Raw genomic sequence first — 16,377 nt, forward strand, 5'->3', positions numbered from 1 at the left:
TAGCGCCAAATCACAACAAACAGTTGCCCCAAGGCGCTTTATGTTGTCAGGCAGTGGTGTGGTGGAAATTACATTTACAAGGCCAATATTGCCCGTAGTTAAAGAATCACCCGAACACGATACCCTGCTGTTGCCACTTTTCCAACACAGTGAGTACAAATCTAGGTTCATCTGTCACAAGTGCCTTCTGGGAAACTGTAGCTGAAATTTGTCTTAGGAAGAAAATCCTTCTCTTCCACTCCAACATGTAGCTGTGTAACTGGTGATGCTACAGAAAAACATTTGACAATGCACAGTTCTTTCAATCATGGCCACATAACTGTGCAACTCCTTCAGAATTGTCACAGGTGTCTTGGTGGCTTCCCTCACTAGTCTCCCTCTTACATTGTAACTCAGTTATTTGAGAAGTGTCTACTCCAGATAGATGCACCATACTGTTTCTAAGGTGTAAAGGAAAAGAGATGACTCGTTTCATAAAGGGGTGAAAACGTTTGCACAGATTTGTATTATTTCACTATAATGTTTTAGACCCTCTTCGCCCACTTTTGCCTTGGTTATGAATGAACATCTATATGATGTAAATGGGCATTAATAGTATGTGAATATATACAAGTTTTTTTTTTCTTTTTTTCCATTTTCTAAGTAAGGGGGCGCATACTGTTGCAAGCAACTGTGTATAATATCACAAAGTGCCTAACAATGAAACCCTGAGAAAAATGAACTGCCCAACAAGTGATGATTGCAGCTCTAATAAAGACCTGCTGACTCAGATCCATTTGTTATGAAAGACTGGAACATGTGGAACGCTGGGCCTGGGGCCCACTGAGGAACCATGTGACCTGCACCCTGCAACAACATAAGACAGCTGTAAATCACATCAGCAGCACTATATTACCAGTTTCAGACAGGTCTACCATAAATTCAGGGCTGACTTGAGTTCTTACTTTAACTGTCAAAAAAGTGATGTTTCCAAATACTTGGTAGAAGCCTGCAACCTGATCATCATAAGTCCAGATCTTGTACTCAGTGGTTGCCTAAAAGATTAGCTGGAAAATTAATCATAACTAAGCAAAATACAGATACTCAGAATCTGACCTAAAATCAGAGCACTGACCTTCAGGCCGAGGTCTTCAACAAACCACTGGTCTCCCAGGAAGTTGCAGGCCATGTCCGTGTCTCCATTGTAGACGAGTCCTTGAAGGCCCAGAGAAAGCAGCTTCAGATACACCTCCTTTACTGTCAGGTAAAGGTAGGTGTATTGTTCTCCAACAACATCACTACGTGAAGATAATCATACATTACAACTACGAACACTATGTTCTTCTAGACAGATTTGAGTACAGTCTGGCGTCTGCAGCCTGGTTAAATCAAATAATGTTCAACAAGTTGGAAACCAGTACTCATACAATCTAAATGTTTATTTTTTCACCACAGTGCATCGGCATCATGAGTGTCCTCAAACTGCAGATTTAATTCAAGAGCACTGACAGTCAAATAGGGTGAGCAATGCAATGGCACAAACTAAATCATTTATAATTCTTCATATTCCTGTTTATGCATCACTAGGTTTCCGCTGTAACCAAATGTCCCCTTTGCCATGTGCAGTTGCTGGGATCCTCAGCACTGGGGTGCCTCTGTGCTGTGCTCTGTGCTATCCCGAGAAAAACTAGCCACGCAGCCAAACTGCTGCAGCTAGCGCTCCATCGCAATACAAGCAATACTCCTCTTGAGTCTCTCTAACTGCATGTCTGATACAAAGTCCAGTCCAAGTCAAATCCAACGGAACTCAAGGATGTCCTACAAAGGTAACAATAAACACCTCCTTCTAGGGAACTCGCGACTCCATAAACTCTTCCCTGGTATCGCTTGAGCTCAAAGACCAGAGACCCAGACACATGAATGTCAGTCAGGAGAAGTGGATCTCTCAAAAGGTTTGGCACTTTTACTGCACAGAGATAGAATTCTGATAACTGAGTCCAGGAAGTCATTCTAAACCCAAACACTCCAGTTTTCATTCATTCATTTAAATTTTTGTTATCTCTCTGAGGACTTTGGTTTGTCTTGCTTTTTCATCCCAATGATAGCTTGCATCCCTCACAGGGACGTTCTCTGAGTGTCACTCTGACTGTTATCAGTAAAAGACTGAATGCAGCACTTGACATCAACCCTTGAATTTTTCAGGACTGCTTACTGTATCTCCCTGAAAAGGGAGACTCACACACACAATTTGGATGTAAAGTCCCTCTAGTTAGAGCTGATGATCTGGACTTTGAGCTCATTAATTATTTTCCTTTCACCTTTAATTTGTTGTGGTAGATAGCTAAAAGCCTAACCATAAAAATTGTAAATATGAAATTTTGTTAGACGTACATTTTAGTCACTGCAGAAGTTATTAATATCCTGATAACAGTAAACTAATTTGACTCTCTGAGGATGGTGCAGTGAGTTACCTGATTGCTAAATATACCTGCAAATGTCCCACTTTGGCAGAGTAGCTGGAATGTGTAGCGCTTTCCTCACATCGCCTCTGTTTAGCCAGTTTGTCTGAGCAGTGCTGTTGATACACGGTGGGACCCCCTTCAGGGACGCAGAGGGAGGGAACTTACCTAAAAACTGATGCAAACATCATTAAAATACCAAGGAAGTCTAATTAATTTGAAGCACAGGTGGAATGGGAAAACTTACATGGGTGTCTGTTATGTAGGTGTCTGGGTGTTTCCTGTAGTTCCTAAACAGATGGCTCATGGCCCTCTGATAGGCTTTGTTGGACCCGATGCCACCCTCACAGTCCAGGTACAGGGCATACTCATTAAGACCAGCGTTATACACAATATTAAAGGCCACATTTACCTGACGGGAGATGGCAAGTAAAATATGAATCAGTCATCCAGTCACAACTGATATGCTGAAATAAATACTGTACACTAGCGTGTCCACATACCAGAGTTTTGCAGGTCTCTGAAGTGCTATTGTAGAAATTACAGCTCTCCTTGTCACAGCAATTTGTGTTGAGATCATGCCACAATCTGCACATCAATAGAAACTTTAAATAAAACAACCTCTGCATTAAAAGGATAAGTTCACATTTTTACTACCCTGACCATCTTCACACACTGTTGGCAATCAAACCTCTGACTACTCCAGCGCTGCAAACAGCAACTGTTTTTACTATAGACTAATTTACAGATTAGTTGTTGAGTCCATAATATCTCTGAAAATGGTGAAGCCATCAATCTATGTCTTTTTCAAACCCTAAGAAGACATCCCCAAATGGCTTGTTTTGTCCACAACCCAAAGATATTCAGTTTGTCAGAGAAGAGTAAAGAAACTACAAAATATTAACATTTAAGAAATTGAAATCACAGAATTTAGGGACTAAAAAAATCTAAATGATTAATCTATCAAACTAGTTGGCGATTAAGTAATCACTAGCATGTTTGGATAGTGTTTATAGAATAAGTAGCTGACATTTTTCAAGGATGGTAATAAATTATGCAAAGTTTCTATAATAGGTTGGAATGGTGTGTGAGTCCCGAATGTTTTTAAAACCATAGACCAGTTTTTAGAAGAACTCAACCCTTTTATTTCCTGTTAAATATGTATTTTTTTATGTTAATTTACTGCCTTAATGTATTTATAAATTTTTAAGTTTTCATTATATACACACTATTATTATTACTTGTATTGTGTCATTTGATTTTTAAATGGACCACAATGGAAATAAAGTGTTTTCACTTTCTTGTGTCATCCAAGTATTTTTTTAAACTTATTTACAGTTATATTATGTACTTACATTGAACTTACAAAATAAAATCACGCACGCACATATGCTTTTAATATGTAGATAATTTACCACCCCCTACTGGAATGGCGCTACTTACATTGAACTTACAAAATAAAACCATGCACGCACATATGCTTTTAATATGTAGATGATTTACCACCCCCTACTGGAATAGCGCAAGTTCACAATGTAAATAACATCTATTGTTCTTTTTTTTCCGCTAATATCTGTAGTTTCTCCACAAATATTAGTCCTATCAACATTCCGTTTTGGCGGTGTTCATCCTTGGCCAAAAATACATAAGCATACCAAATGGAAAATGTCAGCTCTCCACAGTTTGTCTATGATCAAAGTTATACACGTACACACGCAGAGCTTTTTATCTAACCTGCATTCTTCCACAAGCAGCTTCTTTCATTTTTACACACCCACAGAGACGGTAACGGAAGACATCAAGCGCGTTACATTTTTCACTCATGGTAATGGCAACATGTCACTTAACTAAACTGAATAAACCAATTGAACTACACAAACACAAATCAATAACACTAACAACAGTGTTAAACTAATATTTAAAACACCGAACTCCCATGATGCATTGCAGTACAACGTCCATTGTTCACTGCTGTTAGGTAATATCGCTAATTTCTCCAAAAATACTAGTGCTATCAACTTTCTGTTTTCGCAGCGTTCATCCTTGACCCAAAATACATAAACATATCAAACAGCAAATGTCAGCTCTCCCTAGTTTCTCTGTGATTGAAACCATCCACACATCCAGGGACCACTAGGCTATTATAATATAGATTGCAGCTCTACTCCGTTTTAACAACTGCTTTGTTTGCAAGAAATCATATTTGAAAAACACGTCATCATTAACTAGCAATGAGATAATGCTAATAATAATTGTTATCTATACATTAGTAGTGTTACAATGACATATTAAGGAATCTGAAAACCTGGATGTATTCATTCAAATAAGAGTTTCAGGCTATTTATGACCCGCTAAATAGCCCCATCCAAGTTTAATAATATAACCAGCAATGCCTGGTTAAGTCATCATAAAAATAAAAAAAATGCATACTATGCAGTTTTAATGTTCATAAAAACAATCTGAGTTCATTGATGCTGCATTCTCATACTGGCCGCATGTGGCAGACTAAACTGGACAACCTGTTTTTTTTTTTTTTCAACAAGTAGATGACAGAAAATTCTTCCACCACTGGCTGTGAGAACCGCAGTGGCACAGTGTGATGGTACCTGCTGTTTAAATTTAAAGCATTTCAACTTTGTATGCATAACACAGCAACAAGGGCAGACCTGATGTTTTACCTTTAAAGATGGGGAAAGACAGGCAGCAAGAGATGAATTATTTACTGCAGAGACACCTGGTTTTATATCAGAAAAACAGGAAAGTCTTGCATAATTTTTAAGTAACAGCCAGAACTTCCTGTAGGAATGCAACATTATGCTACATGTGAAAACACTGTAGTGCCGTTCAGTTAAGTAAATGAGTGTCCCTCTCACTGATGGTGCCAAAGTGCCTTGTCTGAGGCATTTTTAATAAAACAACAGTCAGAAACAAGGTCTGAACCAAGATTCATGTTGTACACGTTTGATCCGGTTAATCTGGTTTTACATTGCAGTCGGACGAAAGAACTTTTCATGACATGCTTGCGTCCTGACATCATCTAGGCAGACTGTGTCTCCCCATACTTAACACGGATTGGCTCGTAGATGTGCATGCTACTGTCCATGTGTTCCTTTTGAACACATACACACACACAAAAAAGAGCTCGATTTAAGTGGAGAAAAATTATTGAACTGATTCTTTTTGTTGCAGCTACACTATTACTGTTCAGGTATTTTTATTAGTTTCATGGCACTTGTCATCAAATGTGAAATATTTCAAAATTTTACTACCTGCCACAAAAAAAAAAAACATGTTTTATCTTTAACAATGAGAAAAGATGGACAGCAATGCAGAGTTACATGCTTTGAATCACATAATTTATTTAAATTATTGTCCATTTCTTTTCTTCTGCTTTTTAATGGGTGACTATAACCTGCTTCAACTTCCTGTAATTTGTCTGAAACTCTGAACTATGAAAAAGTGTTCTCACACTGCAAACCCAGTGAACCATTCAGTTTGATCTAGAGACCAACTCTTGGTCAGAGCAAATTTTGGTTCCTGAGTGAAAAACAAGGGAACAGCGAAGGGACGTACTTTAATCTGGAGTGTGGAACAAGGCAGCATTCACACCTGATACTTTGGTTCGGACCAAACTGAAAAGTCTGAAGTTCCAGACCAAACGAGGCATTTATTAAAGCACACTTAACCTACCAACTGCACCACAGATGACAGTGATTCTTCTTGAACAACTGGTTCTACCGTCATCATGTGAACACAGCATTAGAGTGCTTAAAAGGGACCCTATTGACACTCAAGGAATTCTTTTCAGCAATTGGTGGAAAACATTGGTGGATACAACACTCAAAGGCGACTGGAGCACTCAGAGGATTGATTTTAAATCTTTTAGAATGACAGAGATTGTTATATATATACTCAACAAAAATATAAACGCAACACTTTTGGTTTTGCTCCCATTTTGTATGAGATGAACTCAAAGATCTAAAACTTTTTCCACATACACAATATCACCATTTCCCTCAAATATTGTTCACAAACCAGTCGAAATCTGTGATAGTGAGCACTTCTCCTTTGCTGAGATAATCCATCCCACCTCACAGGTGTGCCATACTGCCATGCTGATTAGACACCATGATTAGTGCACAGGTGTGCCTTAGACTGCCCACAATAAAAGGCCACTCTGAAAGGTGCAGTTTTGTTTTATTGGGGGGGGATACCAGTCAGTATCTGGTGTGACCACCATTTGCCTCATGCAGTGCAACACATCTCCTACGCATCATCCGTGAAGAGAACACCTCACCAACGTGCCAAACGGCAGCGAATGTGAGCATTTGCCCACTCAAATCGGTTACGACGACGAACTGGAGTCAGGTCGAGACCCCGATGAGGACGGCGAGCATGCAGATGAGCTTCCCTGAGATGGTTTCTGACAGTTTGTGCAGAAATTCTTTGGTTATGCAAACCGATTGTTCCAGCAACTGTCCGAGTGACTGGTCTCAGACGATCTTGGAGGTGAACATGCTGGATGTGGAGGTCCTGGGCTGGTGTGGTTACACGTGGTCTGCGGTTGTGAGGCTGGTTGGATGTAGTGCCAAATTCTCTGAAACGCCTTTGGAGACGGCTTATGGTAGAGACATGAACATTCAATACACGAGCAACAGCTCTGGTTGACATTCCTGCTGTCAGCATGCCAATTGCACGCTCCCTCAAATCTCGCGACATCTGTGGCATTGTGCTGTGTGATAAAACTGCATCTTTCAGAGTGGCCTTTTATTGTGGGCAATCTAAGGCACACTTGTGCACTAATCATGGTGTCTAATCAGCATCTTGATATGGCACACCTGTGAGGTGGGATGGATTATCTCAGCAAAGGAGAAGTGCTCACTATCACAGATTTCGACTGGTTTGTGAACAATATTTGAGGGAAATGGTGATATTGTATATGTGGAAAAAGTTTTAGATCTTTGAGTTCATCGCATTCAAAATGGGAGCAAAACCAAAAGTGTTGCGTTTATATTTTTGTTGAGTGTATATGTGTGTGTGTGTGTGTTCTCCACTCAGATTGCAATAGCCAATCACATTTTAGCCTTTCTGTCCATCATTTACCTGTATTTTGGCATGCTTGGCACCAGAAAGTTATGTTGGATCCAAAGGGATCCAAAAAGGCTAGGACCAAAAGTTATATTGGATTGGTTCCCACTGACCAATAGCGTTAGAGCTTACTGCCAACAGCTAGCCAATCAGAGCGCAGCATACAATTATTCATGAGATGACACCACTAATGACGTAGTGGAGGTCAGGAACTTGCTGACAGACGCTGGTTGAAAAAATGTCAACAACAGCAGAAAATCGTCTGCCAGCGAGGTTTGCTGAGTTCACAGAGGAGGAACTGGTGGAAACACTGAACTCCAAGGATGCCAAAAACACTAAGAAGGTAGACAAGCACGCTGCTGACGTTTTAAAATCATTCATATGCTGTTCACAACAAAATAAATTGATCTAATTTACTTGACTATTGTTGTTTGCTTAATTTGGGAGGGGGGCAGAGAACATAACAATTGATGGATGGCAAGTCGTCCAACATAGAGAAATATTGGATTCAGAAACGTTATATATATATATATACACACACACTCAACAAAAATATAAACGCAACACTTTTGGTTTTGCTCCCATTTTGTACGAGATGAACTCAGCATCTTGATATGGCACACCTGTGAGGTGGGATGGATTATCTCAGCAAAGGAGAAGTGCTCACTATCACAGATTTAGACTAGTTTGTGAACAGTATTTGAGGGAAATGGTGATATTGTGTATGTGGAAAAAGTTTTAGATCTTTGAGTTCATCTCATACAAAATGGGAGCAAAACCAAAGTGTTGCGTTTGTATTTTTGAGTGTATATATATATATATATATATATATATATATATATATATATATATATATATATATATATATATATATATATATATATATATGGAGGAGAGAGCATATCTCACCCATATTGGCCTCTCTTCATTGGCTTCCTGTTAATTCTAGAATAGAATTTAAAATTCTTCTTCTTACCTATAAGGTTTTGAACAATCAGGTCCCATCTTATCTTAGGGACCTCATAGTACCATATCACCCCAATAGAGCGCTTCGCTCTCAGACTGCAGGCTTACTTGTAGTTCCTAGGGTTTGTAAGAGTAGAATGGGAGGCAGAGCCTTCAGCTTTCAGGCTCCTCTCCTGTGGAACCAGCTCCCAATTCGGATCAGGGAGACAGACACCCTCTCTACTTTTCAGATTAGGCTTAAAACTTTCCTTTTTGCTAAAGCTTATAGTTAGGGCTGGATCAGGTGACCCTGAACCATCCCTTAGTTATGCTGCTATAGACTTAGACTGCTGGGGGGTTCCCATGATGCACTGAGTGTTTCTTTCTCTTTTTGCTCTGTATGCACCACTCTGCATTTAATCATTAGTGATTGATCTCTGCTCCCCTCCACAGCATGTCTTTTTCCTGGTTCTCTCCCTCAGCCCCAACCAGTCCCAGCAGAAGACTGCCCCTCCCTGAGCCTGGTTCTGCTGGAGGTTTCTTTCTTCTTTCTGTTGTGATTTGGCACTATATAAATAAAACTGATTTGAGATATATATATATATATATATATATATATATATATATATATATATATACTCAACAAAAATATAAATGCAACACTTTTGGTTTTGCTCCCATTTTGTATGAGATGAACTCAAAGATCTAAAACTTTTTCCACATACACAATATCACCATTTTCCTCAAATATTGTTCACATACCAGTCGAAATCTGTGATAGTGAGCACTTCTCCTTTGCTGAGATTATCCATCCCACCTCACAGGTGTGCCATACCAAGATGCTGATTAGACACCATGATTACTGCACAGGTGTGCCTTAGACTGCCCACAATAAAAGGCCACTCTGAAAGGAGCAGTTTTGTTTTATTGGGGGGGGGATACCAGTCAGTATCTGGTGTGACCACCATTTGCCTCATGCAGTGCAACACATCTCCTTCGCATCATCCGTGAAGAGAACACCTCTCCAACGTGCCAAACACCAGCGAATGTGAGCATTTGCCCACTCAAGTCGGTTACGACGACGAACTGGAGTCAGGTCGAGACCCCGATGAGGACGACGAGCATGCAGATGAGCTTCCCTGAGACGGTTTCTGACAGTTTGTGCAGAAATTCTTTGGTTATGCAAACCGATTGTTTCAGCAGCTGTCCGAGTGGCTGGTCTCAGACGATCTTGGAGGTGAACATGCTGGATGTGGAGGTCCTGGGCTGGTGTGGTTACACGTGGTCTGCGGTTGTGAGGCTGGTTGGATGTACTGCCAAATTCTCTGAAACGACTTTGGAGATGGCTTATGGTAGAGACATGAACATTCAATACACGAGCAACAGCTCTGGTTGACATTCCTGCTGTCAGCATGCCAACTGCACGCTCACTCAAATCTTGTGACATCTGTGGCATTGTGCTGTGTGATAAAAATGCACCTTTCAGAGTGGCCTTTTATCGTGGGCAGTCTAAGACACACCTGTGCACTAATCATGGTGTCTAATCAGCATCTTGGTATGGCACACCTGTGAGGTGGGATGGATAATCTCAGCAAAGGAGAAGTGCTCACTATCACAGATTTTGACTGGTATGTGAACAATATTTGAGGGAAATGGTGATATTGTGTATGTGGAAAAAGTTTTAGATCTTTGAGTTAATCTCATACAAAATGGGAGCAAAACCAAAAGTGTTGCGTTTATATTTTTGTTGAGTGTATATATATATATATGACTGGAAGTAATTACTTTTTTCCAAATATGGAAACACAACGTACAACACTTTCTGTAGTCATTTTAAGAATAAGGTTTTGCTTCATAGCACTTAGAAAAGAGCATGACATTTAAGCCAACATTTAGATGTTGTTGTCTTTTTCAAAATGACTGGTTAAAATGCAAAGTTCCTCAGACTACAACAGTCAGTCTCACAAATCATTACAACCACAAATTTAAAATATCATTGCTGCTAATTTCTGGTTTTCCTCACATTCCAGTGACACAGCTGAAAAGAATTAATAAAAGGAGGTTATGCATGTTTTACAACTTACTACAGAATACAACAAACAACCTACACCAGAATCTGATGGTGTCACCTTTGTTTATGAATATGATCTGTTGCTGTAAAGCTGAAATCAAAGGAGAGCAACTTACGTTTCTCCAAAGAGGCCGTAGTAGTATCCAAAATAGATCAAACTTTGGTCATTGAGGGCATAACTGCTGAGACCATTTCCTACTCCAAAGCCCTACAAACATGAGAAGCTAAATCTTAGATTTAATACTTAAATGAACGCATGTTTATGTGCAAATGTACAGTGCATCTGGAACGTATTCACAGGCGTCACTTTTTCCACATTTTGTTATGTTGCAGCCTTATTCCAAAATGGATAAAATTCATTTTCCCCTCAAAATTCTACACACAATACCCCATAATGACAATGTGAAAAATATTTTTTTTTAAGATTTTTGCAAATAATCTAAGAATCAACAGCATGTTGCAAGGTGCTTTACAATCTCAAGGAGTCCCACTGCAAAAGTTAAATATATACACACTTTTTAAAAACAACGATTCTGGATCCAGTTGACTTTTCAGTGGGACCATATATCTCTACTTTGTGCAAAAATTTTAAAGTCAGTCAGAAGTTTTGAGCTGCCCACGATCATTTCCTCTGAGTTGTACTGCTGAAGTAAGTTACTCCTACTGACCAGATGCTGGGACTGATGATCAAATAAGTTCAAGGTCCAGAAAGGAAATCCAGTTTGAAGCCTCTCACCTTAAATTTGATTTTGGGAGCTCCTGTAACCACACGCAAGCTCAGGGTTGGCACATAAATTCCACCATAACTTTCCCCGAAGATGAAGAACTTATTATCAGTGAAGTTTGGGAACTTGGCAAAGAAACTTTGCAGAGCTAGGAAATTATCTTCTGCAACCTAAGAAAGGAGGCATATGAAAGAGTAAGGTGATTTTTATTTATTTATTTATTTATTAAGTCACCCTTCACCCCCTTACTAAACTTGCCTGGTCATCATCAGTTTTGTACTTCTTGTCATCAGAATAAGAATAACCCACTCCTGCAGGGGCTTCCAGATACAGTACACTGGCAATCTTATTCCAGCTGAATTCATTCTCATACAGTGTAGCCCCATCATCACTTACCTGAAAAATTAAAAAATTAAAATTCTGATTCGTATTAGCATCAAGTCAGTGTCCAGTCCACACAATAAGCCTGCTTACATGAAAGGGTCCGTTCTCTGACAAGAACCCATCCAGGGAGCTGCAGCCTGGACCTCCATTCAGCCAGAGTACCACGGGATCCTTGACTGGATCCCTCTGAGAGCTCACAAACCTGAAGGACATCAGTGCACAAGTCATCAACTTCAAACTTTGTGATAATTTAAAGATAGTTAATACAGGTTCCAGGGTCATGCAATTCAATCATCTAACTGGATCCTGCTTCTAGACTACATCACATTAAAATAAACACCATGGCATATGGAATATCAAATCTGATCTGACTGTAACACAGATTCTCCATCTGGCAGCCATTCCCAAACTTTAGAACACCAGAGCCCACTTTGAAATCTGAACAACCTTTGTCGGCCACCCAAACATTTTATCACAATTTAATGAACACATAACACTAAGATAAAAGTACTTCCACATACACATTATGCCAAACTCTCACATGAATTAAGAATATCATCATTTAAATCCAATAGCTTGGGGGTTATTATTACATTTTTAAAATCATGTTTTTGTCATTTTAATCTTTATTACAAAATTGAAATTTAAAGATATTTTTATTGACCTCTTGCAGCCCAAATGGCCAAAGGACGGACACACACACACACACACACACACACACACACACACACACACACACACACACACACACACACACACACACACACACACACACCTAAAGCCTGGCTGAGGCACTGGTAAGTGGTTATTTTTAGGAGATTAGGATGGACCACCGGTCTGCTTGGGTGGCAGCCAGCTGAGATCCAGCAGTTTTATAAGGTGGTGGATGCAGTAATGCTGAGCAGCAGTACATGCTCCCAAACCTAACCTGAACTGGATCGGTATCAGCAGACCTTCCGGCTCCACAGGAACCCGTTTCGAGACAGGAAAAAAAACAACATCCCAACTGTTTTGAAATTGTCATCTCTATCACCGGCAATTTACCTCAAAACTCACCTTTACTTGCATTTTAAGTTTTCCAGTGTTCTTACAAAAATCAGTTCACAGAGTTCCTGGCAAGATGAAAATAAGTCCATCAAAAAAATAATAATTTACCAGTAATGCAGGAACTTCCCGGGCCGTGCCTGAAGGAATCCCGACCACTGGCGATAGTTTGGTTTGAACTTCATACCCGGCAGGTCGGTCACCTCATCCGGAATGTACAGGGATCCGAGGCGACATGCGGCCAGCAAACACACCAGAAAAACAAACATAACTCACCGCTGCTGACACAACTGTGAATTTACGTGCTTCTTAAAAAAATAAAACAAGTTAGTCGCGTTTTTGACTGTTGCTCAGCAGCTCCGAATGTACAGGAATCATGTGACTGCTGTTGTTTTAGACACGTGACCACGCCGCACGTGATCTACACGGTTACGCCCACTGATCTCTATACGAGTATATTACAGATCAGTGGTTACACCATAATGCATGGTTCTGAATTTCTTATACTATTTAATTTGAATGATTTAGTTCTAACGAATTTTATTTTTTGTTTCGTTTGCCGTTATATTTTTCATATCTGCCGACTACTTCCGGGTGACTGCTTGTTTCCCGTCGAGCAAACGTCGTCGCCGTCCGCCATGTTTCCACTCCTTTCTGAACTGAAGGGCTGCGACCATAAAAGTACAAACGTGGAATAAATAGATATTTTTGTGTCCTACTGTGCAACTTTAACTTTAAATTGTATGGGGAAAAAAATTTCCAAGATGCCGTATTGTGCTGCAGTGAACTGCACCAGCAGGCAGTTCAAAGGCTGTGGAAAAACGTTTCATCTGTAAGTACAATTAGCTGTAGGTTTATAGTCTTTGATCCTGCTAACTACGATGAATGTGTGTGGCAACTGTACATTAGTCAGTGGTTTTTACCGTATTGTCTGTATGTTCTTCGCCAACCTGGAAGAACCAGATGTAACCGCCATTTCTGGAAGGGCGCTACACGATTTCAGAATCTTATTATTATAACTTACAACTTTATTAAAAACTCTCAGTTCGCTAGCAACGTTGCAACCTTTTTCCTTAAGTGGGTTAGGATTAAGTTAAGGATTATAGTTTAATTGTTCTAATATTCGTTGCGGCTTTGAAATTATGAACAATACTTCCACTTCAGAACTCTGGCTTTGTGCATTTCCGGAAGTCCAAGTCCAAAAACCACATTGTTTTTAACTCTCTTTCTTTCTCTAGATAGATAGATAGATAGATAGATATCTTTGGCTGCCCCCTTGTGTTTTTTTTCCCACTCAAGGTCGCAACAGCAGATCCAAGGTGGATTTGGATGTTGCATTGCCACAAGTTTTACCCCGGATGCCCTTCCTGAGCAACTCCACATTACATGGAGAAAGGTGGCCTCTCTCTCTCTTTATATATATATATATATATATATATATATATATATATATATAGTCAGTGGTGGGCACAGATAACCAAAAAATTAACTTCGATAACAGATAATAAGATAACTGAAAAGTTATCTTTGATAAAGATAAACTGATAAACCACCCAAAAATATATCGGAAGTTACAGATAATCGATAAATTCCGGTGTTGTCTATAGGACATTTGCAGTTACTAAAGAGCTGAAACTGATTTTTAACACGATCGCTTTTGAAAGCATCAGAAGGGTTAAAAGACCTAAAGAATAAGCAAGAATGTTTGACCATGCTGCCCCCTGCAGGAAACAGCACAGACAAATCCTGAGAGCACCCACGAAATCAACTCTTTACTAATCATTATCATTTTTCTTTCAACATTCTGCCCCTGCTGGAAGCTCTTGTTTACAACAACGCCCCCACCACAGAAGCACACGAGAGGAGCCATAAGGCCAGCTCTTATCGATTTCAACACTCCGGTCAGGCGGAGGTCTTGAAAAATAGTCATACTAACTTATGGTTTTTTGAAAATACTGATAGAATAACTCCATTAATGTCAATTCTGTTATTTGTACAAAGTTAAAATATAACATATATCTTTTAATGTTGAATAAGGCACTAATTCTGAGGTTTTGTAACAAACACAGACCGGAAAGCATTCTGGGTAAAAGTGCTAAACAGTGATTGGTTCAGTAATCCATTATGTAAATCAACACGTTAATGTGACATGTGTTGGTTTAAAGATAAATGTGCTTTTGTAAAATATTCCATTTTTATTTGTAAAAACAGGCATTTTTACGGAGCCCTGGAAGTGTCATCGCAATTGCATGTTTTAAAACTTTTATGATGTTGTAAAACGTGCACTCAGTATTAGTAAGTAAGTAAATTTATTTATATAGTGCCTTTCACAGACATAAGGCCATGTACACACGTCGCGTATTTGTAAAACCAAATATCTTACCCTTTCAGTTTGGGGAAAAAACTTCATCCACACTACGTCGTTTAAAAAAAAATATCCATCCACATCGAACCGTATAAATGTGTTGTAATTAGTCTGCCAAACCTTTGGGTGGCGGTACTGATTAAAATTCTGTCCAATCAGGAGCCTTATTCTCTTGTCGTCACTTCCACAAAAACTAAAAACATGGCGCCAACCTCGTTCGTGTGGGTCGATAAGGAGTCAGAATTACTTCTAACCGTAGTTTTAGAATACAAAGTTAACAAATATATGCACACAAAAAGCGCCTGGACAATGGACAATACCAACACTTTGAGAGCAGCCATGTACCCAGACATTTAATACTGCCATGAACACTCCTGGCCAGTAGATGGCAGTAGCGGCCTTGAAAAAATGTCAAACAAAATTCCAGATAGACTAGAATAGAAAGCCTTTATTGTCATTATACACAGCAAACACAGTCTGCATATTACGAGATTAGGGGGGCTGCTCCTTAAAAAGTGCACGCTGTGCAATACCAGACAATATAACATGAATAAACAACAATATCACATAAGGAAACACGTGAAGTCCTTTGCTGAAAAGTAAAATTGTGTAACATGTGGACAGTGTAAACAGTGTAGCAATTGAGAGAGTGCAAAAGGAAATGTAAAACTGTATGACAACTATAGGCGATATAATAAACAATGGAACAACTGAAAAATGTGCAAAAGTCCTGTGCTACAAATGAGATAGATATGGTGCGACTCAGTACCTAATATAGTCCGTTTTTAGTGCAGATTATTGTTCAACATGGTGATGGTTTTGGGAAAGAAACTGTCTCTGAGTCTATTTGTCCTGGCCTGTATGGACCTGTAGCGCCTGCCAGAGGGCAACAGGTTGAAGAGGTGAAAGCTGGGGTGTCTATTGTCCTTGAGAATGTTCTTGGCCCTACTAAGACAGCGGGACGTGTAGATGGTGGAAATGGGGGGCAGAGGACAGCCAATGATTTTTTGGGCAGTGTTTGCTACCCTCTGCAGTCTCTTCCTGTCAGCTTCAGTGCAGCTGGAGTGCCACACTGACACTGCGTAGGTCAGCAGGCTCTCTATAGTGGAGCGATAGAAGGTCACCAGCAGGGGTGTGCTTAATTGCTCTTTCCTAAGCACCCTCAAGAAGTGTAGTCGCTGCTGGGTATTGACTGACCAGGAGAGGCCAGCAGAGATGTGAACCCCTAGGAACTTGAAGGACTCCACTCGCTCCACGCATTCGCCATTGATGTACAGTGGGGCAGGGGCAGTTTTCTTTCGACGGAAGTCCAGGATG

At 39.8% G+C, this 16,377-nt stretch overlaps 2 protein-coding genes across 3 annotated transcripts in view; one reads left to right on the forward strand and one right to left on the reverse strand.

Moving 5' to 3' along the window:
• The window catches only part of slc38a7 (solute carrier family 38 member 7), a 41,945-nt gene extending 40,492 nt beyond the window's left edge, over positions 1–1,453 (forward strand). Inside the window, exon 13 of the mRNA XM_034189574.1 lies at positions 1,435–1,453. The gene's annotated coding sequence lies outside the window, so the exon portion shown is untranslated. The remainder of the gene's footprint in view (positions 1–1,434) is intronic.
• Positions 635–13,071, reverse strand: si:ch211-122f10.4 (lysosomal protective protein). 2 transcript variants are annotated; one of them, XM_034189542.1, is made up of 11 exons: positions 12,807–13,071; positions 11,742–11,853; positions 11,526–11,663; positions 11,279–11,437; positions 10,659–10,750; positions 2,942–3,026; positions 2,686–2,850; positions 2,468–2,613; positions 1,115–1,277; positions 945–1,034; positions 635–846 (listed from the first exon to the last, which is right to left on the reverse strand). In XM_034189542.1, the coding sequence occupies exons 1-11, from the start codon at positions 12,962–12,964 to the stop codon at positions 748–750; spliced, it is 1,407 nt and encodes a 468-aa protein (XP_034045433.1). In that variant the 5' UTR covers positions 12,965–13,071; the 3' UTR covers positions 635–747. The 2 variants fall into 2 exon arrangements, with proteins under 2 accessions (XP_034045433.1, XP_034045441.1); XM_034189550.1 differs by having other exon boundaries at positions 2,468–2,616; positions 2,701–2,850; positions 12,807–13,070.
• Between the last annotated feature and the right edge of the window lie 3,306 nt (positions 13,072–16,377).

This window comes from Thalassophryne amazonica, chromosome 2, assembly GCF_902500255.1.
Source record: "Thalassophryne amazonica chromosome 2, fThaAma1.1, whole genome shotgun sequence".
Taxonomy (NCBI): Eukaryota; Metazoa; Chordata; class Actinopteri; order Batrachoidiformes; family Batrachoididae; genus Thalassophryne; species Thalassophryne amazonica.

What these genes read in the sequence shown, in the direction of transcription:
- si:ch211-122f10.4 (XM_034189542.1), bottom strand. Translation starts at nt 12,964, where the DNA reads ATGTTTGTTTTTCTGGTGTGTTTGCTGGCCGCATGTCGCCTCGGATCC. An exon ending in CTCCCAAAATCAAATTTAAG is followed by an intron (nt 10,751 to 11,278) that starts GTGAGAGGCTTC and finishes TCATGTTTGTAG; the next exon opens with GGCTTTGGAGTAGGAAATGG. An exon ending in TTGAAGACCTCGGCCTGAAG is followed by an intron (nt 1,035 to 1,114) that starts GTCAGTGCTCTG and finishes CTAATCTTTTAG; the next exon opens with GCAACCACTGAGTACAAGAT.